We start from the raw sequence: 26108 nt of genomic DNA on the forward strand, positions 1-26108 counted from the left end.
GCGGTGGCGCGTGCGCGGCGGGGCCGCGTTGCCATGAGAGCGGCGATGGCCGCGCTGAGCCAGGTGGGCCCGGGCCGTGCGGCCCCGCTCCGCTCCCCCGGCCCGTCCGTCCCCGCTCCGCTCCCCCGGCCCGTCCGTCCCCGCTCCGCTCCCCCGGCCCGTCCGTCCCCGCTCCGCTCCCCCGGCCCGGGCACCCCCGAGCCCCCGCTACAGCTCCCCGTGCTTTGGCCGCGGCTCCGTGCTTTGGCCCCCCGCTCCCCGGGGCCGGCGCTGCCGTGGCCCCTCCGGGCCTGCGGGGCCGAGCGGCGGGAGGAGGGAGGGAGGGAGGGCTTTGGGGCCATAACAGCGGCACGGCCCGGGGTGGGCAGCGGCGGCCCCGGTGCTTGTCCTGTGCCCCCACCCCGTGCCGTCCCCGTGGCTGGGAAAAGGGGCTAAACTGACCCTGCGCTTCGTTTTTTGTCTGTTCCTGTGGCTCGAGCACACAGAGGATGGTGCGGGTCGCTCCTGTGTGTGTTTGGAACTCTTAGTTTTTCAAGTTCCATCTTGGCTCAGCAAACTACTATTGGCAAACTGCTCTGCAAGTGAGCTAAACCCTCGTTTTGCTCAGCAGTAATCAAGCCCACACCACAAGAACATGGTGTGTTTTATCATGCCAGTAATAATTAAAGAAAGCTTAGATTTGTGGTCATCATCTACTGACTTGACGAGACCACAGGATTTAATTCTTTGACTGTAGTGTCTCAGTGGTCTTTTATCGTCCTTCCAGGGATGAGTTTAAGCTTGAAGGCCGTGGCTGTGACCAGCTCAGCTCCTCAGGATGCCGCACAAGATCGGTTTCACCGTGGTCAGCTCGTCGGGACACGAGGACGGGTTCAGCGCCCGGGAGCTGATGGTTCACGCGCCGACGGTGAACGGGTGGCGCTCACCCAGGTACTGCCTGTGCGTGGTCCTGAAGCTCTGATGTGCTGAAGAACTGAGTTTAAGACGAGTGGGAGCTCTGCCAGGCATGGCCAAGAGTGGTTTGCAGGACCCCAGACCAAGCTGATGAAACAAAAAAGTTACTTTAGTCCCATGGAATCCTCATCCTGAGGGGGGAAAAAAGCACCTTGGTTGCCACCTAAAGGCACCACGTTGCATTTAAATAATGTCCTGGAAAAGGGAAAAGCGCTTTTGTTCTTGGCAGACTTGGAGCTTGCAACTGCTTTGGCTTAATGTGAAAAATCTGGCTGTCTCAGCACGTCCTCTAGACAGGTGTGGGGCACTTGAACATACACATATGTGCAGTAAAGGCAAGGGAAAAGTGTTTCCACTCTGCTTTTGGGGTTCTTTTTACAATATTTGTAATGTTTGTTTAAACAATAAATAATGTGAAAGTTTCATAATTGAATGTTGCTCAAGTTGGAAGTGAAGTCCTCTATAAAAGGATGATTTCATTTAGAAACTGTCTGTTCCAGGCTCTGTCAGTATCCCCAGGAGATCATCCTGCAGTTGGTGGAGAGGTGTCGGATACGGAAGCTGCAGCTGCTTGCTCACCAGTACATGATTTCCAGCAAAATTGAGTTCTACATCAGTGAAAGTTTGCCTGAATACTTCTCTCCGTATCAGTCGGAGAGGTTTCAGAGACTAGGGTGAGTCAGAAAGCTCTGAGTGGGTTTATTGTCTTAATCAGAAAACTTTCAGAGGAAAATAATACTCCTTATGGGTTGCCAGAGGTGTGGACATGCTGTAAAAGCAGCAGAGAGACCCCGGACTCGTGTGGATCTGTGACAGAGCTGAAGATGCAGGTGTAAGAAGCACCTGCAGATGAACAGCCTTGCAGATGTTGCCTCAGTTATGGGGAGTTTTAAACCTTACCAGGTCCTACCCCGAGGAGCAGCACCACCTGTGTGTCTGGACGTGTCCTCTGCTCACCTGTTACGTTTTCCTCCCCAGGTACGTCCCCCTCTCAGACAATGAGAAGACTGACTTCAAAGCACGGGAGTTAAAATCTGTGTATGTGGATGCAGTTGGCCAGTACCTGAAGCTGATTTTCCATAAAAATTATGTCAATAAATACAACATATACGGACAGGTGAGTTAAGAGTCTTTACCTGGTAATCTAAGCGATACTTCCCTAGTGCAGAACAAGCACAGAAATCTGCTTCTTTGATCTGTAGAAACCAGAAATGTTGGTTGAAAGCTCCTGGATTTATTTTGGCTTGTTTTAAAACAGAAACTACAAATAACAGGTTAGAAGTGACTTGGAATCACGACCAGGTTTATGCATTTCCATTTTCTGTGAATCTCTGCAGGTTGCCCTGGTAGCTGTGAACATCATTGGGGATCCAGCAGACTACAGCAATGACAGCATGAGCAGTGTAAGTGCAAAGCATCCCTGTCCTCTTGCTCAGGTGCTGCTCCACCTGTTCAGGTACAGGTTCCTGGGGCAGTGGGATGTATCTTTCTTCTGGCAGGGGTGCCATGTATTGATTTATTTTTAATGTTCTCTTGAAACAAGAGAAAATTGACCCAAATACAGGATACAAAAACTAAAACATTGAAACAATCTCATTTTTAGCCTCTCCAGATTCTCTTGTTTCAATATGTCCCAAAACATAAATATTCCAAGTTGCAGAACTGCTGTTCATTGTGGCAAGTGAGAACTTCTGTCCTGAACACACGCCTGATGTTGGTGAATGTGCATTAAGATTTTTTTTGCCTCCTTCCAAAGCCTTCCAGAGAGAAGTTGATAGACCATTACTTGGGAATTAAATCAGATGATCCTGCCTTAGATGGAACTTACCTTGGGTAAGGATGTTCTTTGCATATACTCTGGGAAAACCTCTACTCAGTCTAAAGTAGTTGTTGGTCTCTGTGTTTTGTTGATTCCCTGCTAGTGGAAAGAGAAGCCATTCCCTCAGCCTGGCTTATTGTGGGTTATTTTATTCGTTTTATGACTTCAGGAAATCTGACTCCATTTCCCCTCTGGATGATTTGGCTTTTGACATGTACCAGGACCCGGAAGTGGCTCAGATAATCCGTAGGCTGGATGAGAGGAAGCGGGAAGCCGTCCGGCACGAGCGCTACGACCACGCCAAGAAACTCAAACAGGCCATTGCAGACCTGCAGAAGGTGTTGATGAGAGATCTTTTGTCTCCTAAGTGGAGCTGTGTTCCAGTGGCCCAGCAGGGCCCTGCTGCTGGTGTGGAACCGTAACGATTTCCAATGTATATCCAAAGTAATAATTTTAAATTCAGATAGCTTGATTGAACAGTTTGGCTGGAAGTAGTGGAATATATACATAAGTACAGTAAGATGATTCCAGGAAATGTACAGTAAGGTGATTCCAAGGTGTCTCATTGTACCAATTGTAGGTGGGGGAGCGGCTCGGCCGGTACGAGGTGGAGAAGCGCTACGCGGTGGAGAAGGAGGATTATGATCTTGCCAAGAAGAAGAAGGAGCAAATGGATGAGTACCGGCTGAAGGTGTACCAGCAGCTGGAGCTCCACGACCTCCTGAATGCACAGCTGCTGGTGGGTGCTGTCAGTCTGAACTTGGGGGGGTATTCTAAATAGAAATGGCAGAGCAACCAAAAATATTCAAAGAGTAGGAGTTACTACACAGCTATTAGGACATTTACATGAGATTTTCAGTTTTTTGTTTGGATTGTGGATTTCCCCAACCAAAGACTCTCACATAGTGTTTTATAAACATGCCTAGTTCCCCATAAGTTATGTTAAACTGTTGAGGTCTCAAGCAAATGGCACTGTAATCCTAAATGTTTTGCATAATTTCAGGGCTACCTGGTGCAGGTGAATAAGATACTTTCTTGTCTTTTGGAGGGGTAGAAGAGTCCTAGGCTGACATCAAGGCTTAACCATACAGAATGGTTAAACAATCACACACGGTGTGATTGTTTTATATATGTATAGTTTTATGTTGTTCTTAGGAGGGGAAGTTTTGTAGTCTCTCCCCACAGGCATCCACACAGAATTATTTTCTGATTGTTTGATAAAGCTGCATCTGGTGGTAATGATGACACATCTGTCAGCCAGGTCTGATGTTTACTTGAAAGCACAGAATCCTGCTGACAGCCAGAGGTGTAGCTGTACTAATTGATTTTAGCACACTTTTAGCCCTGCTGTACAGAATCTCCTTCCCTTTCTCAGATCCGAAAACCACTCGAGTGGCCTCTGGGGCCCGTGGCTGACCCTGTGAGCCCCCAGCACTCCCCTCCTGAGCACACAGACCCACCTGAGGGACAGCCCCAGGGAGCAGAGCCTGAGCTGCCAGAGCAGTCCGTGGATCCCACTTCTGCTGAGCCCGTTGTTCCACAGCAGTCCCCTCCTCCTCCTCTGACTCAGCCCACAGCCTCCAAGGAAAATGTGAGTAGTGTTACCTTGGCAACTGCAAAACCCATCAGAGCAAAGGACCTGGTGTCCAGCCTTCCAAGCAACGAGGTCTTGTGGTTACTCTCACAGTTAATTGTGGAGCAATGCAGCTTTGATGTGAGAAATTTGCATTGAGGTGAATCCAGTTAGTGATGAAACTGCTTCACATCTGAGTCATTTCCAGAACACAGATTTGTCTTCTCTGTTAGGCTGAATTTTTACCTTACGACGAGAGGCCTCTCCCAGCCATCTGCAAGCAGGTGGATGAAGCTGTTGCCTACCTGGAGCCAGAGGTGACTGAAGAGGACATTGGTGATACCCCAAGGACTGGCATTACTGGGGAGCCCGAACCACTCACGGAGAAGGCACTGAGGGAGGCCGGCCCTGCTGTTGACGTTTTTGGAGAAGCTTTGGTAAAAACCAACAACATAAACCCATGGATTGTTGTGCTCTGTGTTGAGTTGAGAGGATTTTTACATATTCAGAGCTGTTACTTAGAAATCTGAGATTAAAATTTGATCTTGGCTGTATATGGATGCCTCTTTTAAATGTTTATATGATGCTGTAGCTTGTATGTTTGATTACCTGAAGGGCTGGTAAGCAGACAGGATCCAGTTGTCTGCTTTAGGGTAGGGACCCAGAAAACCCATAACTTGCCACTGTCTTTTATAGGGAGAGAAACCTTCACTGTGCCTCGAAGGGCTCCTTCAGCCTGACCTGTTAATCCATTTCATTCATCACATTTCAAAATGTGTGCTTTTAATAAAGCCAGATTCCTATAGGGAACACTTGGGCATTTCATGCTTCAGTTCATAAGCTTTTTTTGAGGTTCTTTCTCTATGTAAATGTTGAATATGTGTTGAAATATCTGTGTGGACCTTTTAAGAAATAAACTTGTTCTGTGCTCAGGTTTCAGGAGCATATTCCAGAACTTGGTCCTATCGGGAAGATGCATTACTGGCTGTGTATAAGAAGCTGATGGAAGTGTCAGTGAACACTCCAAAGGAGGATTTAAGGAACATGCTGAGGGCTGCTGTTTTCCTCGTGAGGAGAGCCATCAAAGACACCGTGTCTTCTGTAAGTTGGGATAGGTTTGATGCTCCAGTGAAGAACTGGCAGCCAAAATTGAAGAACCATGATGTTAAGCTAACTTTGAACAAATAGTTTATAAATGTGCTGTTGAGTAAGTTCAAAATCAAAACAACCCCCCCCAACTCCAAAACAACTGGGCAGTGTCTGGCATTGAGCAGATGGAAAATACTGCCCTGGACTGATCCATGAGCTTGAGGAATATCTGCTGATGCAGTAAATGTGCAGTGAGGTTGAGCCTTTTATTTTGTTAAAGTTGAAGTATAGTGATGAAATAACTTAGTTTCCAGCTTGAGAGACTGCACTTAGCTGAAGGACACTGCTTTCAAATAAGCCTTCAACAAGAAGAAAAAAAATCAAGAGTTGTTACTCTTTATAAAACAATTTCTGAAGCCTTTCACCTAAGCCCTGGCAACAGGTTTTCTGGAAGAGAGTTAATCTGAAGTAGCTTCTTCTAAGAGTGCTACTGTTATTCCAGATTAACAATAGGTTTTACAGTATTGCCTGAAAACATGGATCTCTGTGATGTTTTTGCTCAATTTTTCCTTTTTGTTTTTGATTTAGGTTTTTCAAGCTTCCCTGAAACTTTTAAAAATGATCATTACACAATATATACCAAAACATAAACTAGGGAAGCTAGAGACTTCTCATTGTGTGGAAAAAACCCTTCCAAATTTGCTTTCTAGAACAGGAGACTCTTCATCCCGTCTTCGCCTTCTGGCTTCTGCCTTCATCCAGGTGGGTGTTTCCCTTCAGATTAGGCTTTGAGTTGATTGAGCACATCATGGAGCTCCCAGGTGGGCAACACCTGATCAGACTGGGCTGTGAGACCAAGGTGGGCTGCTGTGAAGGGTTACAGCTTATCACAGAATCCCAGAATTGTTGAGGTTGGAAGGGCCCTCTGGAGATCATCCAGTCCAACCCCTCTGCCCAGGCAGGGTCACCTGGAGCAGGTGACACAGGAATGCATCCAGGTGGGTTTGGAATGTCTCCAGAGAGGGAGACTCCATGCCCTCCCTGGGCAGCCTGTTCAGTCCCTCCATGGAGAGGAGTTCTTAATGCTGATGTGGAACTTCCTGTGTTTTAGTTTATGGCTGTAAATGTGTGGAAGGCAAAGTGGCAGAACCAATTGAATATCTTTGCAGAATTTTTTCTGGCCATGTTTTGTCACCTCTGTCGTGGGGGACAGTGTGGGGATTTCTGCTGCAGCAGGTGTAGGAGGGTGTGACTCTTTGTTGCAAGTGACCTGCAGAGATGAGAATAGCAGGTAATTGTCCTTGTTGAGCTCCAGCCTGCACATTGACTCTCTGTTCCTAGGAAATGGCACTGTGCACTGAAGTTAAACCTCTCCAGATTGTTCCAGTCCACCTGGTTAAACCATTAAAACCAAACTCCCCAACACACCTGGCGATGAGTCACGTGGAATTGGTGGAATGTCTCTTGAGAGCCCTGGGGACTGGGAACTCTGGGTTTACCATCAACAACGTCATGAAGGTAAGAGGCTGAGGCTACAGCACGTGGAGGTCTTTCCGATGGTTTTCTGGGGGCCTGGCTGGCTGGTTTGGAGTGCTTAGTGAATTCCTGAAGAGGTGTATCCCCCCCAGTAAACAGGGCTGGTAATTTAGGGCCAGGTTGGACAGGGCTTGGAGCAACATGGACTAGTGTAAGGTGTCCCTGCCCATGGCAGGGGGTTGGAATGAGCTGAGCTTTAAGGTCCCTTCCGACCCCAACCATTCTATAGATCTATGAACCAAGATGTCAATATGGGGAAAAAAGAATCAACGGGTCAAAAAGTGTTTGCAAAAGCTGTCTGTAGGAAGATTCCTCCTGCTGCAGGGAAACAATCGTTTTGGACTAATAAACGAGTCCTTAAGAACACGAGAAAAGAGAGACGTAATTCTTCATTATTGTTTGTTTTTGTTTTCAGTTTGCCACGGGAGCTCTGGAGCACAGGGCCCACGAGGTGCGGGACGTGGTGCTGCGGATCATCTTCGACATGTACCGGCAGCACCGGGCGGCCGTGCTGGAGTATCTGCCCCCGGACGACGCCGGCGCCCGCAGGACCGTGCGCTACAAAACACTCTTCGAGGGCTTCGCCAAAATCGACGGGAAGCTTTCTGAGCCTGAAGTGAGGGTATGTCATGAGAGGGCAGGACACAGTGGCCACTTCACACGTGGCATTCAGCTGAGTGGCATCCCCATTTCACGGCACAGGCAGCAGAGCGTCTTCAGTGTGCGGTGAACGTTCCTCGGTGTAGAAAGCTCAGTGTTTTCCCTGTGCTCGCTCTTGGGAATAAAGCCAGCAAGGAGTACAGAGATGGTCCTGCTGAAATAGTGCACGAGCAGTCTGGAAAATGCACAAATACTGTTTTCTGCTGGCAGGCCTTGGGAACAGTGAGCAGAAAGGCTCTGCTGGGTGTTCCTTTCTGAATTTGGGAGGAGGGAGGTGTCACTGCATCAGACCCATCACTTAACTGAGCAGGAAGTTTCCAGTTCTGCACTGGCCATTTGTTCTGTGCTGATGTGTTCTGCAATGTGTTCTGTATGATGGGTGGTTCCAAGGCTTTTGGAACTGATGGAGGATTTCCTGCCAGGCACAGAGAAAGGCAGCGACAGAAGAAGCAGAGAAACAGAAGAATGAAGAAATAGAAGTTCTGCAAGGTCAGCTGGCAGCTCTAAAGGAGATACAGGCAGAGGTTCAAGGTGAAGAGGTGAGGGTGGTTTGGTTTTAATTTTTATTCCTTTTAATCCTTTGTTGCTCAGGTATCATGGGCTTAGATAATGAACATTGGCATTGTCTCATTATACTTAAAAGAGAGAGACTCCAGACATACACAGGGTAACTTTCCTCTTCAGCAGTCCAGTATAAAATCTGGGGTGTTGTTTCTCCTAACACAGTATAAAATTTGGATTCTTTAATATAACATAATAATAATAGCTTTATAATATAAAATAAAACCTTCATACTTGAGAGATTTTCCCGAGGACCAGAAGCACAAACATTTTAGTGCTTTGGTTCTGCTTCTAAACTTTAAATTACAGAGAAAAATTAGAATATAATGTGTTTCCTTTCTCCCTGGAAGTCATCATAGCCATTTATCAAATTTCTGATCTAAAATTTCTTTGCTCTTTAGGAGAAAGAATCTGATTTTCAGAAACCAAATAAACAAGGTAGGTAGTTTCAAATAGTGTTAAGAACTGTAGATGAGTTAAAATGTGATCTTGGTTTAATAGGTGTCTCCTTCTAGATTACTGGGTATACGAAAGCCCCCAGGCTGCAGCAGCAGAGATTCCAGAGGATCTTTCCTCAGTTGCAAATTACCTGGATAAGTAAGTGAGATGAGCAGTCTCTAATCACCTTAAGCACTTGGTGTCACCTGTGAGCTAATAACAGTAATAATATTTCTGCAGTAGATCAAAGCTAATACCTTCAGCAGGGAGACAGTAGCGACTAAAATCTCTTCTAACAGATTGGGAATTATCACCAAGCAATCCCAGCTGTTGGTTTTTTTAAGTTCTTGGATAGTGTGACCTTGAACTTGTTTTCTGAGGAGTTGCTTGTGGGATAAGAAATGGCCACAGTTCAATGTTCAGGTGCCTGTGTGAAATACGGGAAAAATACAGTGTAGCTTTCCTGGTTGTAGGAGAGGTCATAGAGGAAGCACTTGGAAATTCTGGAGCCAGGAAAGCCAGTTTCAGTGAGCTGTTGGCAGGGCTCTAGTGGAATTAATGTTTCTATATGAACAAACCCTTTATGGTGGTACTGACCATAAATTACATCCCAGTACCTGCCCCATGCTAAGGTCAGCACCACATGGGGAAAAGATGTTGTGTTCAGGATGGTGGCTGTTTTTCAGAACAACTTTGAGCAGAAGGAACAGGGTTCATCCATTTCACTCTGATGTCACTGATGTTTGTATTTTTTTTTCCCAGCTTGTGTATTTTTTGTGGTGAAAGGGATGAATCCTTCATAGAGGAGGGGTTGGATCTGCATTACTGGAAGCACTGCCCCATGTTAACCCGATGCGAGCACTGCAAACAGGTCAGACTGAACTTTTCAGAGCTACTGAAGACATTGGCTGTTGTTATTCTGGTTTTGAGGCACTGTAAGATGTTTAACACTGAGGCAGGTGAATTCTGAACACACCTGTGTGATTTGGGTAGTGCTTGCAGAAAAGAGCAGCATTTAGAATATGCATTAATAACTGAACTAAATTGCATTTTCCCCTTGTCATTTTGGAAGGTGAGTCTTACCTTCCAAAAATCTTGTAAGCAGGTTGTTGAATCCCACCCCCTACTTAGCACAAACCTCTCTGGGTGGCCCTGGCTGTGTTGCAGATGGTGGAGATCTCAAGCCTGACAGATCACCTGCTGACTGACTGTGACAAAAGGGACAGCTTTGGGAAGTGCCAGCGCTGCAGCGAGGCCCTGCCCAAGGATGAGCTGCCCAAACACGTAAAGAGCAGGATTTGCAATCGTGAGTAGCTCCAGACAGGAAGGGGGAACTTCAGAGGTTCAGACCTCCAAATACTGGGGACCTCTGGCAAGTCAGGATGCTTCTATTTCAGATTTAGGAATCTGAGGAAAAATGGATTTAGGGATCTAAGTAAATCCTCAGGAGGGAACAGATTAGGGGTAAATGCCTGAGTTTAGCTGAGTAAAAGCACTGGATCTGCTGAAGTGAGTCCAGAGGAGGGACACCAAGTTGATTACAGGGGTGGGACACCTCTGCTATGGGGAAAGGCTGAGAGAATTGGGATTGTTCAGCCTGGAGAGGAGAATGCTCGGGGGTGACCTAATTGTGGCCTCCAGTACCTGAAGGGAGCTGACGAGAAAGATGGAGAGAGGCTGTTTAAAAGGGCCTGGAGTGACAGGACAGGGAGAAACTGGATGATATTGAAGGTCCTTTCCAGTCTAGGCCATTCTGTGATTCTCTGATTCTTTTTGATCTGGTTTTGATGGAGATGATTAAACCTGGGACTTCTTTGAGAGCAGTTAATGAGAATGGGGCAGGAGGTGGGTTAGCCATGACATAGTTTTATGCTCTTTGCTATGCAAGTTCTCCTGTTGTATTTGAGATTAGCCTGTCTTTGCAATTCTTACATTATTTTTCTAACAATTTCAGCTGCCAAACCAGAAAATGTGGCAAACCATTGCCCACTGTGCCATGAGAACTTTCCCCCTGGAGAGGAGGTGAGCCTGCCCTCCACGTTGGGCTGATTTTGTAGGGTGCTTGTTTTAATGTGATGTGCCTTTTAAGATATATTAAAATAATGGGTGTATTAATTTCTATTTCATAGTAAGTCACAAGGTGTTCACACTTTGAGTGAGCAGATTAAAATGCTGTTGCCATAAAGTCTGTGCACAGCTCTCATTTTCCCCATGTGACCAGGTAAATCACTGGCTAATTTTTTTTGTGTTTTACTATCACTTCTTTCTAATGGACTTTAGGCCTGGAAATCTCACCTGATGGACCAAGATGGCTGTAAAATGAACCAGCGGAGGATATCCCCGATGAATAAAACCATTCTGTTGCAGCCTGGTAAGGTATTAGTTAATGATAATCATGTTTATGCTTTTTACTGTGTTGCCTTAAGGAAAGTGTTTCATCCCCAGGAGTGAGCTGTGTCTGTGCAACTTGTGGTTTGCATTTGTGTGAGCTGGTAGTTCTTGTGCTGGTACAGTGTGCTGGGGAGCAAATACCCGAAATCATTCAATAACAATCATTCCAAACAGGGCCATTAGCTCAGCTGATTGGGGAAACTGGCAATTTGATACATTGATCAGTTCAGGGGGTTTGTTTCTGCAGAACAGGATGACCATGAGCAGAACAATCTGCTGAACGGTGAACGTTCTGGAAAGCTCCTGAATGCTGACACAGGAAACCAGAGCTGATTTAGCTTTTAGTGTCCAATCAGAGGGTGTAAAGCTGATCCTAATTACAGGATGAACTGAACAGTGAGTGCTGCGCACTGCTTTTCCTTTCCACTCCAGACCCAGGAACTAGGTAGAATTTATCATTATGCAGCTCCTTTACCAACAAAGAGACATTGATGCTGAAGTCAGGTGTTTTATTAGCAGTTGTCTTTATTTATGAAGCACATGGAAAATCCTTTTATTTCCAGAACACAGAAGTTAAACAAACTGCCTGCAGCACCAGAACTCCTGGCCAGTAACATCCAACTCTTTCCTCATTTAGACCCTTTGGAGTTCTTTAATCAGCTGCATGTTCAGAGTTCACCTCCTTTGTCTGATCTGTGCTTTGCTCATATCTGCCTGTCACAACTACACCACGTTCCTGAACTATGGAATTGCCCCTTTCAGCTGCCATAAGTGAATCACAGTGGTTAAACTCGGCCCTTTCCAGTCCTGAACTGGACCTACAGGCCTGTCTGTCTGTCTGTCCTCAGCTTTGCTGTTTGTACTTGCTAAGGAGGGTGCAGGTCTTTAGTTTGCTCCTCTTAGAGTTTGGAAACATAGAAGAAACTTAAATCCTGCCTGGATAAGCTAAAATTCCAGACGTATTTTCTAGAGATAGGAAAGGATCCCTGACCGTTTAGTCCAACCACTCCTGGTGTGGGATGCACTCAGGCTCAGTGCCTGCCAGCTTCTAGTTGCTTCAGTCATTCAGACTTAATAGATCCTGAAAGTCAAAATGAGGGATAAAATTCAATACTGGGACTAGATGTGTTTGCAATAATGATCTCTATTTTCTCTTCACAGCCAAAGTAGGTGGCCACCATTTAAGGAAACCGGGTCCTTCAGGAGCAAAATACCAAACTCCCTCCATAGGAAGCAAGATCTCAACCCGAGGGGGCCCAAATAAAAGCACTGGCAAAAAATACTCGAAGAGATGACAGGACAAGTATTTCTTCCTTTGTCTCAATAACTGGGCACACGGTTGCTCATAGATATTTAACAATTGTGGGCAACTTGGATCACCTTTTTCATGTGGCTCCGTGGGGCTGTTTTAGCCTCTCGCAGTCCCTGGTGGGATCACCCCCCTTGGCTCTGGCTGTCACTGTGGATGTTGCCCTGTGTTTTGCCACCACATAGCAGGTGACGTGAAATGTGGCCTCTCGCTGTGCACCAAGTGCCTTATGAGCCCACTTTGCAGGCAGGTTAAACTAAACCCTCCAAGTCCATATCCCCAAGAAATGGCTCCTCAAAGAAAAGAAAAACTAATCTTGGTTGGGCCCCTAAGAGCTTGAATTAATAAATGTAGACCTTTTGCCTGCTTTAGTGCACTTTACACAAGTACTGAGTTTCTCTAGTTAGACCTCGGTTAAAATAACCATACAAAGACTGCAGCATGTGACTTTAAGAGCTTCAAAGAGAGTTAATATTAAGACCCAAGGCATGAAGCTTTGTACTAAAGCAGCAGTCCTCACATCCCTACCTGTAACATTCTGCCTGTTGCTTTCCAGGATGGCATTTGTTGGTACTGCGGGCACAGGAGTGAGTGGTGTATGGTAATATGAGGGGAAGTTTTGGTGGTTTTTGCTCCCATGGAGTGAGTTTGTGGTAGTGTTTTGTATATACAGAGCTGATTTTGTAATACAGGTTTTCTAGTTTGCCTGCAGCCAACCTACCTACCAGCTTCCGGATTTTCCAGGTAGATCAGCGTGCTTGGATTTCAAAAATCTGTATAAATTGTTCCTTTAACACCTCCAAATACGTATTATAAATAATTATACATACACTAGGAGTACACATATTAACAAACACATGTTTTTATTTTTTCTTTAGTGACAATGGGTTCCTGTCTGAGAACCCGATTCCGCGTGCCGAATAAATAAAAAAACCCAACATATCAAAGCAACTGTTGGCGTTGCTCGGAGATGCGAGGAAACGAGTCGGACGCGATGGAATCACTGCCGGGGGTGCGGGCGGGGCCGCGCCGGGGCGGGCGCGGGGCGGGCGCGGGGCCCTCCCGGGGCGGCTCTGGGAGGAGCGGGGCGGGCGCGGCGCGATGGCGGCGGCGGGGCCGTGGCCGGAGCTGGAGGCGGCGGCGCGGGAGCGGCGGCGGGAGCTGTGCCTGCCGGGCGCGGCGGTGGCCGAGCGGGTGGCGGCGGGCGGGGGGCGGCTGCCGGCGGCGCTGCTGGCGCTGCCGCTGCTGCAGTCGCTGGAGCTGAGCGGCTGCGCGGCCCTGCGGGAGCTCGGCCCGGGCGTGGCGGCCGCGCTGCCCGCGCTGCACACGCTGGTGCTGCGGCAGAACGCGCTGGGCCCGGCCGGGCTGGGCGAGGGGCTGGGCGGGCCCCTGCCCGCGCTCCGCCTGCTCGACCTGTCCGGGAACGGGCTGGAGGCGCTGCCGGCCGCGCTCGGCGGCGCCGGGGACGGCGCGGGGGACGCGGCCCCGGCGTTCCCGCAGCTGCGCGGCCTCAACCTGAGCGGGAACCGGCTGCGGGAGCTCGGCCCGGGGCTCGCCCGCGCCGCCCCGCAGCTCCAGGAGCTGCTGCTCTCCGGGAACCGCCTGCGGGCGCTGCCCGGGGGGCTCCTGCCCCCCGCGGGCCCCGGCGCGCCCTTCCCGCTGCTCAGCCGGCTGGACGCGGCCGACAACGAGGTGGCGGAGCTGGGCGCGGACATCGCGGCGCTGCCGGCGCTCAAGGTGGGAGCGGGCCCCGGGCTCCCTCCGCACTCCCGGGTCTCCATCACCCAGCCCTGACCGTCCCTCTCTGTCTCCTCCAGAGCCTGGACGTGGCCAACAACCAGCTGCGGGAGCTGCCCTCGGCGCTGGCCGACTGCCCCCGGCTGAAGGAGGCCAACTTCAGGGGCAACCCGCTGAGGGACAAGCGGCTGGAGAAGATGGTCAACGGGTGCCAGACAAAGGCCATCCTGGAGTACCTGCGGGCCGGGGGCCGCGGGAAGGGGAAGGCCGAGAGTGCCAGGGAGGAGGTCAGGAAGAAGAAGAGGGAGAAGCAGCAGAAGAAGGACGGTGGGGATGGGGAGCAGGATGAGGTGGAGGAGGCGAGCAGGCTGCTGGTGAAGGTTCTGCACGTCTCCGAGAACCCGGCGCCCTTGGTGGTCAAAGTGAGCCCGGGCGTCAAAGATGTTCGGCCCTTCATCGTGTGCTGTGTGCTGAAGGGAGTGAACCTAAAGCCGGGAAATGCTCTCAAGAGGTTCCTGTCAATGCAGGTAACTGCTGCTGCATCGTGGTACTTGTTTGCAGCAGGAATGTTGCTGTCAAGAGTTGGAAATAGACTGTTCTAGGCTCCTTCCAGCAGATGAGTTTGTGAACTGTAGGGTGGGAGGGTCCAGGGGTGGCCGTGCAGAGTGGCCTGTGCCAGCAGCATGTGCCCCGTGAGTCCAGAATCAGCAGAACTGGTTTTTGGGAAGGACCTGTTAGAGCTCAGGTGTTGCCATGAGGGCAATGGATGCGCTCACGTTTGTGTTGTGTCTGTAACAGCAGCTTGTCGGTGCTGTGGAACCTGTTGAGAGCTAAAAATAAACCTGTGTCCACGTATCCTGGATTGGCTCCAGGTTCCCTGATCTGTGCTAAAACCATGTTGCACACCCAGCCTTCTGACTGAGGCGTCCTACCCACAGACCTGTCCCTTAGGTGGCAGGTGGGAGCTGCTCTCGAGTTAGAGTATTTGTGATTTCTGACTTAAAACTCGATTTCCCAGTTGAGAAATGTCTCGTGCTGCTGGGCTTCTCTGCCTTTGTGCTTGGGCTGCAGTGCAGATACAGGCACCTCGCAGGGGAAGGGAAGGGCTCTGTTTCATACTCACCTGGCTGGTAGTGTTGCAGACATTAAGTATAGAAGAATCTGCACCCCAGAAGGGGTAAATCACTTTTTGATTTATTTTGGTTTAGACTAAGCTGCACGAGGACATCTGTGAGAGGCGCACAGTGGCCACCATTGCCACCCACGACTTGCAGCTGGTCAAAGCTCCTCTGACTTACGACATTCAGCCTCCTGACGAGCTGAAGGTAGGGCTTGGCTGTAGTTTCTTGCTCCACAAATCCTAGAAAACTAATTCCTGAAACTTCACTCTAGAAGCTCTACTGATTTTCTTGCTATCATGCTGTACCAGGTTTAGTACCAGCGACTGAGCCTGTATTTCAAGTGGGTGTTGTGGCTTACACAAAGCTTTAAACTCACAGCACTCTGAGAAGTGGAAGGTATATTTCCAGGCTGAAAAAGGCACGGGGAATGACAACATACAGGAGTATGGTTTTAATTATTGACTTGCTCAGAGGAGTTTTGAATTCAAATGTTTGTTTCCTTGTGTGGTGCAGATAATGCCCCTGGGTCGGAAGGAGATCAAGGCAAAGGACCTTCTCCGGCAGCTGCATCTGGAGGCTGAGGAGCAGCGGAAGCAGAAGAAGCGTCAGAATGTCTCTGGGCTGCACAAGTCAGTACCCTGGTCATTTGTGGTTTTCTTCACACACATTTAGGTGACTGCACTGGGGATGGGGCTCACAAACCCAGCACGAGCTCTTGGGAGTTGAGGTGAAAAACACTGAATTTTTGCATGAAGAGTAACCCGGAAGGAAGGGAGGATGCTCAGTGCCCTTCCAGTGTTTCTGTCTGCATCCAGAGTAAATTATTGTCATGTGAGTTATTCAAGAGGTGACAAATCTATTTAGAACAGCAAATAGAAGGGAAGCAGAGAATGAAGTGTATGTGGTGCACATTCAGCAAAGTGAATCAGAGATGGGGTAAATCTGCAGGTAGGAGCAGATGAGCATGTGGTTCTGCCCTGTGCTGTTCACTGCTCGTGCAGAGGTCACACACTAATTCCTTTTTGTCACTGTTTTCTGCCATTGTGTCCAGCTGCTCTCTGTCACTCACTTTTTGCTGCACTGTTTCTTTTGGCAGGTACCTGCAGTTGCTGGATGGCAAAGACAACTACCCGTGCCTGGTGGATGCTGAGGGCGCTGTGATTTCCTTCCCACCAATAACCAATAGTGAGAAAACAAAGGTACTCTCTGTTCATGGGAATACATTAGTCAATTAAACAGTGTTTCTTTCTGCTGAGAGTTAACACAAAGACACACACAAGTTGTGTTCCAGATATAAACCCTCACAGCCTGTGTCTTGTGTGCTCGACTGTCAGACTGAGAGGGATCTGGGAGTTAGAGTTGTACCTCTGGAAATCTGTTCCAAAGGCACCAGCCTACCTGTGCAAAGGCTTTGTGGAAGGGCAGGAGCAAAAGAACAGCAGTGCTTAACCCCTGGTTAAATTAAGTGAAAGCCTGTAGTTCTGTGTTTTGAAATGTGTCAGAGGGCTGGGGGTGAGATGCTCTGACTCCTGACTTGCTTTAACTGTGAAACTCTTACAGATTAGAAAAGAGACCCGTGACCTGTTCCTGGAGGTGACGAGCAATACCAGTTTACAGATCTGCAAAGATGTGATGGACACGCTCATCCTGGTAGGGAGATCAGGAAAATATCCTGTCTCTTCTTGGTGGGCTCCTACCAAATGTGTCATTGCTCAAGTGCACGGAGAACACAGAAGTTGATTTGTATTTTAGCAGTATTGTTATTCCCTCTCGTTAATTCTCTGCCACAGAATTGATCTTGTTCTCTGTATTTTGCTTTAACAGAAAACTGCGGAACTGAACAGGTTTACCTTGGAGAACAAGGAAGGCTCAGGCTCAGATACCGAGCTGGATGCTCTCTGTGGACCAGGGAGTTTGGAGCCCGGGAACCTGCCACTGGTGTTGGAGCAGGTGCGAGTGGTGGACACGGATGGAAACCTGAAAGTACTTTATCCTTCTAAAACTGACCTGGCCACGGTGTCCTCTCTGCTGACCGTGATCCGTTAGCAGCTGTCCCAGCTGAGGAGAGGACTCCCTTTGCTTTTTTGTTTTTCCCGTGTTCAACAGCCCATACACAGTGAGGGGGTTTGGGTTTCTACAGAGAAGATGCAGAGCATCCTGCTGGGGAGGCAACAGCTTCAGAGTTTGAGGAGCTTCAGCAAAGAGAATGAAATCTTTCAGCCTTAGCAGAGACACTGGTGTTGGGACAGGGCAGAGAGAGCAGCATCTTCAAATGTGGACTTATGGCAGAGGAGGTGTCAGACATCAGAATGCAGCAACTTGTAGAGAAAACCATCATGATATTTAAAACAAATGCAGCCACAGTTTTCTGCAAGATCCCTTTTTCCTCCTGGTGTGCTTCGTCTGGATCGTTATTTTGGCAGCAGAGAAATGCAGCAGGTGACAGTGTGGAACGGAGGTCCTGTGCTGGGCACAATTCAGGATCAGAATGCCAAACCACTTTGCTGACATCTCGTTCTGCATGGTTCTGGTTTTATCTGGAGTTACTGTGAACACTTAGTTCCTGTCAGAAACATTTAATTGCTGTCAGAACTTGTGGGATGAGTTTTAAAGTGACAGTTTCTGTGTTCAGGCATGAACAGAGCTCCCATTTTTAAGTGGTCATTTGAAATGCCTAACAGTGTCCCAGAGTATTTCAGAGCCACCCTGCATCCCTGTGGAAATGTCTGTGTGGCTGATGATTTACTGTGGTAGAGCCTGGGCTTTGTTGATGCTGATGAGGTTCAGGTCTGTTCAGAGGGCTCTTGCTGCCTCACACTGGCACTGCTGAAGCTCCCTGTCCCCCCAGAATACAGACACTTGTGCCAGAGTGACCCTCCTGGGGCTTTCTGTTCCACCCCACGTGGAGAGTGTTGGGGACACTTCCCAAAATACAGGCAGTTGGGGCAGTTCTCAGTTGGGCAGTCTGTGGGTGACCTCTACACCCAGGTGACCACTGGTGTGAACTTGCAGCTCTCCCTTAGCCAGGGTCACTTCCAGATAGACTCTTTTCTGTTAAAAATGATACTCTTGGAGCCCTAACTGAACTGATACTCTGTCAAATACATCCCTGTGCTGGGACTTGCATATGGAATGGAAAAATAAAACAGTACTTGCAGTCATGGCACTGTCACTCATTTTGGCACTGGTGAATGTTCAGTCACCTCACTTAAAAACTTCCCAAAGCAGCTGTTGTGCACTTCAAAAACTGGAATTTCACACTTCCCAGCTGCTTGTAGCCAACCAGAGCTTGTGCTTTGGGCTTCCCTGGGAAGTCAAGTGTTTCTACAGACCAAGGACTCACAGCGACTTGTGCTCTGAGTCGGCTGAAACAATTGAATCAGGTACTCCTGCAGAACTTGATTTCGGTAAAATGAGTTTAATCTGTTGTAGGTCACCAGCTCAGAGCCAAGGACCCAGAGCTTGAAGTTGGTGGTGGTTTCTGGCTCAGCCATCAGGGCAGCTTTTCCATTCGGGGAGAACTCGTCCTCTTGGGAGGTGATGAACTGTACATGCCGGGGTAGTACAGGGGCACCTTGATGTCTCTGTGCTTCAGCATGTGATAGAACTCCATCCGCTCGTCAGCAATTCTCTGGAAATCAGGGACACGTGAAGGAGTGGGAATGCAGAGGTGGAGAGCAGCGCTGCAAAGTGTTCTCTCACCTCAGCAGTCCCTTCCTGGCTGCTGGAAGCTGAGTTTGGAAGAGCCACATACCTGCAATGCCTCCAGCACCTGCTCCTCCGTGAGCTTGGCGTGGGGGGGGTCCTGGCCCTCCACACTGAACGCAGCCTGGATTATTTTGCTTCGTAACCTGTCAAACTTGGGATAACAGAGGAAAGCAGGTGCATTTAGTCTGTATATATAATTCCTTGACGTTTGCATGGATTTACAGAGACTGCACTGTCAGGCCTGGGCAAAGTACTGGTGAGTGATGAGATGGAAAGTGTTCGTGAGAAATTATGGGCGTTCTGGGTTTCTCTACAAGTGCTGTGGTCACGGTGTGGGTCTGGCTGGGCTGCGGCCCTTCCCCAGGCATCAGGCACGTCTGCCTGCAGGAAGTGGCTTTAAGGTGGTTCCTGTTACCTTGAGTCTGGAAGGATGTTAGAAATCTGGTGATGTGACTGTTCTGAACTCTAGTTTCTCAAGGGCTTCTGGTATTTGAGGCCTGTTGGCATTGTAAGTGGTGTAAGAGCTGCCTGCTGAACAACCGGGGAGCAAATGGACTGCGATTCCCAGGTGTGTCCCAAGAGAAAGGCAGGGCTCTGAGGTGAAAGAGGCTGTGTTTACCTTGCTGCTGATGCGTTCCAGTGCCACTTTGGTTTGCACCTCCTTGTGCTGCAGTGCCTCAACCTGGCTCTTGGTCTCCTCCTGGGCCTGTTTCTGCTCCTGGGCGTGGCGGCGGCTGGTCACAACCTCGATCCGGAGCCGTCTGATTGTCCCCTCTAACTCACTGATCTGCTCCTCCTGCTTAGCCAGCTGGGATTCCTGTTCTGTAACAACCTGAGCAGATGCAGAAATCCAGCTGTTACTGTGGGGAAGAAAGTGAGCAGGTTTGGCCTCATCTTCCAAATGCTTCTGGTATTTCCTGGGCAGAGTCTATGGACAAACAAACTCACCAGTATCCCGTAACTGTTATTACTTGGCATTTCCTCTAAAACTACTTGGATTGAGTAGAGGGATTAAATGCCAAACAAGCCCAGTGAAGCAGCAAATACCAGAATTTTCTCTGGTGGCTTTGCACCACATTCACCTGTCGAAGGCTGTCGTTCTCCTCCTGCATCATCACCATTGCTTCTTCCTTCCTCTGTTCCTCTGTAAGGCTGCAAAACTGAAGGCAGAATATTTTACACTTTCGTTTCACAGTTACAGGTGCCCCTCCTGCCTATGAGAGAGGGAACTGCTGCGTAAATCCCAAATTCCCAGCTGCCAGCTCTCCTGCCAGCCACGGCCACTCGGGCTGTACCTTGTCAGACATGGCTTGGAGCTGCTCTTCTCGCTCTCTGAGCTGCTTCTGAAGCATTTCGTTCTCGTATCTGAATCTCCGAAGCTCAGATTCTTGGATCTCCAGTTGTCTTTGCAAGGAAGAGATGGCACCTGTGGAGTGGGAGTGCTGTGTTAGGCCAAAAGCTCTGTGCCTCCTTAGGTGAACATGAGCAAAGCCATGGGCTGGGAGTAGACACTGTGGGCCACATTAATGCTGCAGCCACAGTGACACTGGGTGATAATGTGGTTTGTGGTGCTTTGTGGGTTTGTTCAGCCTGGAAAAGAAAAGGCTTTGGGGTGACTGTGGCCTTCCAGTACCTGAAGGGAGCTACAAGAAAGGTGTAGAGAGATCACTCACAAGGGCCTGGAGTGGCAGGACAAGGGTGAATGGCTTCAAAGTGACAGAGAGCAAGCTCAGATTAGATATTGGGAAAAAATTATTCCCTGTGAGGGTGGGCAGGCCCTGGCACAGGTTGCCCAGAGAAGCTGTGGCTGCCCCATGCCTGGAAGTGTCCAAGGCCAGGTTGGACAGGGCTTGGAGCAACCTGGGCTGGTGGAAGGTGTCCCTGCCTATGGCAGGGGGATGGAACTGGATGAGCTTTAAGGTCCCTTCCAACCCAAACTATTCTATTAAACTACATGACTCTGTGTGAGGTGGGCACTGCTCTGAGGGCACGTGGAGAGGGTACCACGAGCCCAGGTTTGCCAGAGCTGACACTGCTGGGTGCCCAGGGACTCTGCTGGGGCTCTCTCTGCTGGGGTTTCTCATGTTCTTCACTTCGAGAGGAGAGAGGGAGTGTTTTCAAAACAGGTGGCAATTTCAGCCTCGCTCTGTGAGCAACACCCTGCGATGTTCCCAGGGTCAGAGGAGCCGAGACACGCGATGAGCTGGGCACGGGATGGTTGTTCTGGGCACCTTCCCCGGTACCTGTGGCCATGTTGTGGTCATCCTTGGCTCTCCGCAGCTCCTCCCGGAGCTGGTCCAGGGTCTGGGTGGGCTCTGACCCCTGCGAGGCAGCAGCGGCTTCCCCGTCCATCGCCCGGGGCCTCCCGGCAGGTCCCGACGGGCTTTGGAGCGGGCTTGGAGCGGGTTTGGAGCGGGGCCGCTGCCCGGCAACGGCGTGGGCCGGGCGGTGTTTTCCGCTTCCGAGTGCCCGCCCGGGGCCGGGCGGGGGAGAAGCGGCTCTGCGACTGCGGGGCCGCGTTCCCCGGCCTTGGAGCCGCCGTCCTGCCCCTCCTGCCCGTGCGAGTGCGCCGGGAGCGCATCCCGGGAGCGCATCCCGAGCGCCGGAGCTGCGCCGGGACCGCGGGAGCGCCGGTCCCCGAGCGGACACACGGACAGGCGGACAGACGGAGCGGAGCCGCACCGAGCACCCCTCGGGCTTGTCCCACCCTTCCTCTGCCGGCCCGACCCTCCCCTGCCTCCCCCAGCCCATCCCTGTCTCACCGACCCCCTCCCTGCGGGTCGGAACGAGGTGAGCTTTGAGGTCCCTTCCAGCCCACAGCGTTCTGCGATTCCAGGATTCCTTTGGAGCACAGAGCCCAGCAGAAGGCAGAGCCTCCAGCCACGGGGCTTTCCGGGAGCTTTGGACCTTTGTCACGGTGAGGAGCTCTGTGCAGGTGGGTGGCTCTGCCTGTTCCCGTGTGGCTCTCACAGGCCGGTTCTTGATGTGTTTTGAAAGCTTTTTGATGGTGTTTTTATTGTATTACAACAACATTCTTGCCTTCTTCAGTTTCAGAGTATTCGTTTATAAACAATGCTTCTTGCAAGACTCTTTAGTTCCATCAGTTTCCAGTTCCTGCCTGTGGAATATACATTCCTAAAACTGGAAGTAGTGGTGACATTTGTAACTTAATTTCCTTTGGGAAATTGTTTTTAACAGTAATTTTTCAAACTCAGAAAAGCTATGTCTTAATGCTTGTTATCCACCTCATTCACTGTTTTTTGGTAATTTATTGAGAAAAAAAAGAAAGTTTTATATATCCAGAAGCCACCTCTTGCCTCTCTGTACTCACTGTAGCAGTTTATTACTCACAGGTGGGTTTCTTTTTGGTTTCAGCAGCTTTAGGCCCTTTGAGGTCCTAAGGTGAAGGTTTATGTGGGTTAGGAGGGCACTTTCTGTACAATTTTAATTGCCAGATGCAGCAATTCCCACATGTGCTTTTATTGTGTTACCAAAAAAAACCCCAAAACCAAACCAAACAAAAAAACAACCAACAAACCACAAAAGAAAAACCACAGCTGTAAAAATAACACATTTTCCAAAGGTAACATTACAAAAAGTACCATTCCTGCCATGGAGTGATCCATTAATACTGCTGGGAACAGCCCCTGTTAATGCTGGAAATGTGAATGGTTGCTGCAGAAGCTTTAAAGCATTGAAGTGCTTTATTGAGCTGTTACCTGGGGACACACATTCACACATCAGCCACAGCCAAGGGAGTTGGGTTCCAGTCCCAAAGGAGTCTGTTCCCAATCCCTGTGGTAGGAGGGGTGGGGTAGCCTCAGGGACAGTGACTCTGCACGTGTGGCTCACCCATCTCCGGAGAGTGGGAAGGACAGGAGGGAGAGGAGGCCACCCCTGCGTGCTGAGGGCTTGGAGCTGCTGTGGGACACCAGGACAGGGCACTGGAGAGGGGACCTGGGCCCGGGGCTCCAGCACTCACAGCCGTGTTCCCCCTGGAGAGGGAACAGACACTGCCTGCCCGCAGGAGAAGGTGCATCCCAGGGGAGCCCTGAATGTCATAGGTGGGGCTCGAGCTCTTGTTTTGTTCCTGCTTAGAGTCCAGGGCTTCGGGAAGGGTCTGCAGCCCCTTCCCCAGCCTGGGGAGGTGGGAAGCAGGTGTAGGGCTGCCTTTGGAGGCCTCCACAGGCAGTGGGAAGGTGCCAGGAGCATCGTTTCTGTGTGGGTTCCCTCAGCCTGCCCAAAATCTCGAGTGACCCAGGGCTGAGGGGGCAGATGCAGCAGCTCCCTGTCCACCCGTGCTCCCTCCCACAGCAGGAGCTCCTGTGACTTCCTGGGCCTTTCTGAGACCTGCTGTGGGACATTGCCTTCCCAGATGTGTAGGGAATTAGCATTCAGGGAGGGAACACACCTACTTTGTATGTCCTTGCTTTCTGTGCAGGTTTTTTTGCCAGCCCGAATCAAGGGAGAAATTACAGCTGGGAAAAGTGACCAGGAACAGAACAGAACTGTCACCCAGACCATTGCTGTGCTCCAGGACAGGATGGAATTTACACTGCCTGCATTCTGGCTCACCAGGTCTGACCTGTCTGCAAAACTCTCCAACAGAGCAGGGAGGGATAATCCAGACCTCTGACTTCGCAGGACAATCACTGGCTTTCTCCCTCCTCTGCAATTGTGTGAAAGATTCAGAGGAGAAAAAATTGGATTTTAAATAGATAAGGCTGGAAACAGGATTTTCTGCATTTTTACATGCTACAACATGAAATTAATTTACTTGACACTGTGGTGTCTCAGGAGTCAGTATCAATTTTTATAGCTTACATGAAAATAAATCTTTCTCTCTCCTTACAGCACAATGAGTTTACTGTATGTACATTTGCTGCTGTTTATATACACCAATATTTAGGTACAAGAACACATCAGGAACAGACAAACAGGTTCTTTCCAGCTCTAGAGAGGGCTGAGGGTAGGGTTTGGCAGTCTGTCGGGAAAGCAGGATGTGGCTTCGCACCAGTCCTGACGATGCCTGCACAGGTGAGGGCTGAGTCTGTGCTGCAGTGACAAAGCCCTGTGGGTTTGGGACGCCCCAGGGAACACAGACAGGGTCAGTGAGCAGGGATGAGAAAAACGTGCTGTCCTTACACCACGTCTGTGGGATGCAGGGATGCTCCAGGAAAACACAGACCAGACGATGCCTCCCGTGCCACGGGCAGGCGGAAATCCCACTCCAGCTGCTGAGCTGGCTCGGTTGCCCTCCTCCTCCTCCTCTTCCTCCTCCTCCTCCTCACCTCGGCCGAAGCCACCGCAGTTTCCTCCCCGGGGCAGGCGCCTCCCGCCCGGCTCAGGGCCCGCAGTTCCCCTCGGACAACAAAATGACCCTTCTCCAGGCGCCCGAGGCTGCAAACACATTTCATGGGGGGCTCAGCTCCCCCCTGGTCTCTCGCTGCCGCCTCCGGAGCCGCTCAGTTGATCTCTCCCTCCGTGAATTCCTCCTTTATGGACTGTTTGCGGGATTTGCAGTCCGGGAGGTCGAAGCCGAAGTCGGCCCAGTCGTCGGCGTTGCCGCGGTTGGGGATGGTGATGGTGTGGCGCACGCGGAAGTGCACGGCCTCCATCACCCGCTGCCGCTGCAGCTCCCCGGAGCTGCCGATGGAGATGGTGGAGGCGTTGCTGCTGGAGCGGATCAGCTGCTGGGCCCCGTAGTCGTGGCTCTGCTTGAGCTCCTGCAGACCCCGCCAGATGATCATCCTGTACTGCTCCGGGATCTTCAGTGCTCCGAGATCCTGGAAGGACAGCAGCGCTGAGGCACAGCCGGCAGGGATGGGGCTGTACCAGCGGGACCGAGCCCCGCACCCCCCCGGTCATGCTCTGGGGCCACGTGGGCTCGAGGCCTGAGCACCCAACGGGGCAGGGCTGGACCTCCCCCGGGTCACAACAGCAAGGCCGTGGGTGCATCATCCCCCAGGTGATTCCTCTTTTGTAACCCAGTTACTCAGCCACAGCGTTGCAGGTCAGAGATGTGTTTTGGGAGGGGTTCACATCAAACTGATGTGGAAACGAGAGGAAGGACAGGGAGGGGACCATTGCCCTCAGACACAGGTTCAGAGCAGCATGTGAAGCATCCTTGTGCCTGTTCCCCTGGGCTTCTGCTCCAGCCCTGGCCCGGGAGGCTGGAGCAGCACCTCCCCCTACACCAGGGGCTGTCCCAGCACCACAGGCCGAGCTCACACAGCCGGGCGAGGTGGGTGACCTCCCACTGGGGCCCTGGGCCAGGACGGGCACGGGCACAGCGGGGACCTGCCAGGGATCCACGTTAGTGCCAACACAGAGACTCGGGGAGTGTTACTGGAGCAGACAGTGAGTATGCAATTAGTAGCTACAAACGCCGACTTGGACACAAAGCTCAGCGCCCTGACACGAGTTTTGGCCATTCCAAACATTTCCTTGGACAGCTGACAGATGGTCACAGAGTTAGTTCAGCAAATGGTCCAAAACCAGGCTCAGGTTACGCAACTGGCCCCAGCTACCAGTGACAAATCATCATCTCTCCCACAGGTGTAGCTGCCAGGTGGAGATGCTGCTACACCTGCCTGGGGCAAAATGGGGTTGGGCAGGGGCTCTGTCTCAGCCAAAACACCAACTCTGGGATGTATGGGACTTGCCATGGCTCAAAGGGTTTAGGATTATTATTTGTTTTCCTTCTTCTCATTCCCCTGATGGGCTGGGGAAGCCCCAGCTCTGGTGCCACCCAGGTACTGGCACCACTGTGTGGCAGCAGCAGAGGCTGAATGCTCTGGGGCACACACAGGTACTTCCAGCATCCCCTCTGTGTTTTTCCTGCCAGCTTTTGCCTGATCTTGGCTATTTCATTCCTGGCTTCCCTTGTTATAAATGCCCTGGGCTCAACTCCCTTATTTCAGCCTCTTTTGTCTTAAAGATTAACAGGGGAAGAGGTGAGATCAGATTAAACCTCCCTGAGCTGCAGTGGGGTGTCCCTGCTGGCTCTGTGGGATTTGGGGTGTTCCACTGAGCACCTCAGATGTGTTTTCTGTGTTAGGTGGAAAAATCTCCCTGAGCTCTGGCCTGGGGATATTTAATCTCTCTTGCTTCTGACAGTCTTGAGGAACTAGCTGAGATTTGGTTTTCATCAAGGCCTGAGATGCTGCGAGGCTGCTGGAGTGGGAGGCAGCAGTCCTGGGAGCACACGTT

At 50.4% G+C, this 26108-nt stretch overlaps 4 protein-coding genes and 1 long non-coding RNA gene across 8 annotated transcripts in view; 3 read left to right on the top strand and 2 right to left on the bottom strand.

The window, feature by feature from the left end:
- Positions 1-18: 18 nt before the first annotated feature.
- On the top strand, positions 19-13281 carry CEP104 (centrosomal protein 104). Of its 2 annotated transcripts, none has more exons than XM_027732311.2 (22): positions 19-63; positions 767-930; positions 1455-1628; positions 1933-2071; positions 2292-2357; positions 2711-2787; positions 2943-3111; positions 3354-3512; positions 4149-4364; positions 4580-4783; positions 5280-5447; positions 6024-6197; positions 6777-6953; positions 7387-7593; positions 8054-8170; positions 8594-8630; positions 8708-8789; positions 9393-9501; positions 9798-9936; positions 10585-10652; positions 10911-11006; positions 12183-12273. In XM_027732311.2, exons 2-22 carry the CDS (start codon positions 818-820, stop codon positions 12189-12191), a joined length of 2700 nt encoding a protein of 899 aa, XP_027588112.2. In that variant the 5' UTR covers positions 19-63; positions 767-817; the 3' UTR covers positions 12192-12273. The 2 variants fall into 2 exon arrangements, with proteins under 2 accessions (XP_027588112.2, XP_027588110.2); XM_027732309.2 differs by having other exon boundaries at positions 20-63; positions 10911-11001; positions 12183-13281.
- Positions 13282-13431: 150 nt separating this feature from the next.
- LRRC47 (leucine rich repeat containing 47) lies at positions 13432-18360 on the top strand. Its single transcript, XM_027732313.2, has 7 exons — positions 13432-14067; positions 14148-14594; positions 15276-15392; positions 15702-15817; positions 16285-16387; positions 16749-16838; positions 17013-18360. Exons 1-7 carry the CDS (start codon positions 13432-13434, stop codon positions 17232-17234), a joined length of 1731 nt encoding a protein of 576 aa, XP_027588114.1. The 3' UTR covers positions 17235-18360.
- A 226-nt stretch (positions 18361-18586) lies between these two features.
- On the bottom strand, positions 18587-21378 carry CCDC27 (coiled-coil domain containing 27). Its single transcript, XM_027732320.2, has 6 exons — positions 21140-21378; positions 20192-20322; positions 19979-20056; positions 19516-19728; positions 18943-19047; positions 18587-18819 (listed from the first exon to the last, which is right to left on the bottom strand). Exons 1-6 carry the CDS (start codon positions 21246-21248, stop codon positions 18682-18684), a joined length of 774 nt encoding a protein of 257 aa, XP_027588121.1. The 5' UTR covers positions 21249-21378; the 3' UTR covers positions 18587-18681.
- Positions 21379-21402: 24 nt separating this feature from the next.
- On the top strand, positions 21403-23752 carry LOC113993820. The gene is made up of 2 exons (XR_003542781.2): positions 21403-21831; positions 23338-23752. It is a non-coding gene; the product is annotated as an uncharacterized LOC113993820 (long non-coding RNA).
- Positions 22328-26108, bottom strand: part of TP73 (tumor protein p73) — a 30687-nt gene continuing 26906 nt past the window's right edge. For all 3 annotated transcript variants that reach the window (XM_039388041.1, XM_039388044.1, XM_039388042.1), the window contains one exon: positions 22328-24682. In XM_039388041.1, the coding sequence (XP_039243975.1) occupies positions 24362-24682 (321 nt within the window). In that variant the 3' untranslated portion in view covers positions 22328-24361. The remainder of the gene's footprint in view (positions 24683-26108) is intronic.

This window comes from Pipra filicauda, unplaced genomic scaffold (genome assembly GCF_003945595.2).
Source record: "Pipra filicauda isolate LSUMZ 115617 unplaced genomic scaffold, ASM394559v2 scaffold601_size279085_pilon, whole genome shotgun sequence".
Classification (NCBI taxonomy): domain Eukaryota; kingdom Metazoa; phylum Chordata; class Aves; order Passeriformes; family Pipridae; genus Pipra; species Pipra filicauda.

What these genes read in the sequence shown, in the direction of transcription:
- CEP104 (XM_027732309.2), top strand. Translation starts at nt 818, where the DNA reads ATGCCGCACAAGATCGGTTTCACCGTGGTCAGCTCGTCGGGACACGAG. An exon ending in GCAATGACAGCATGAGCAGT is followed by an intron (nt 2,358 to 2,710) that starts GTAAGTGCAAAG and finishes CTCCTTCCAAAG; the next exon opens with CCTTCCAGAGAGAAGTTGAT. An exon ending in CCACAGCCTCCAAGGAAAAT is followed by an intron (nt 4,365 to 4,579) that starts GTGAGTAGTGTT and finishes CTTCTCTGTTAG; the next exon opens with GCTGAATTTTTACCTTACGA.
- LRRC47 (XM_027732313.2), top strand. Translation starts at nt 13,432, where the DNA reads ATGGCGGCGGCGGGGCCGTGGCCGGAGCTGGAGGCGGCGGCGCGGGAG. An exon ending in AGCCTCCTGACGAGCTGAAG is followed by an intron (nt 15,393 to 15,701) that starts GTAGGGCTTGGC and finishes TGTGTGGTGCAG; the next exon opens with ATAATGCCCCTGGGTCGGAA. An exon ending in AATGTCTCTGGGCTGCACAA is followed by an intron (nt 15,818 to 16,284) that starts GTCAGTACCCTG and finishes TTCTTTTGGCAG; the next exon opens with GTACCTGCAGTTGCTGGATG.
- CCDC27 (XM_027732320.2), bottom strand. Translation starts at nt 21,248, where the DNA reads ATGGACGGGGAAGCCGCTGCTGCCTCGCAGGGGTCAGAGCCCACCCAG. An exon ending in TGACCACAACATGGCCACAG is followed by an intron (nt 20,323 to 21,139) that starts GTACCGGGGAAG and finishes CCCACTCCACAG; the next exon opens with GTGCCATCTCTTCCTTGCAA. An exon ending in AGAACGACAGCCTTCGACAG is followed by an intron (nt 19,729 to 19,978) that starts GTGAATGTGGTG and finishes GCATCTGCTCAG; the next exon opens with GTTGTTACAGAACAGGAATC.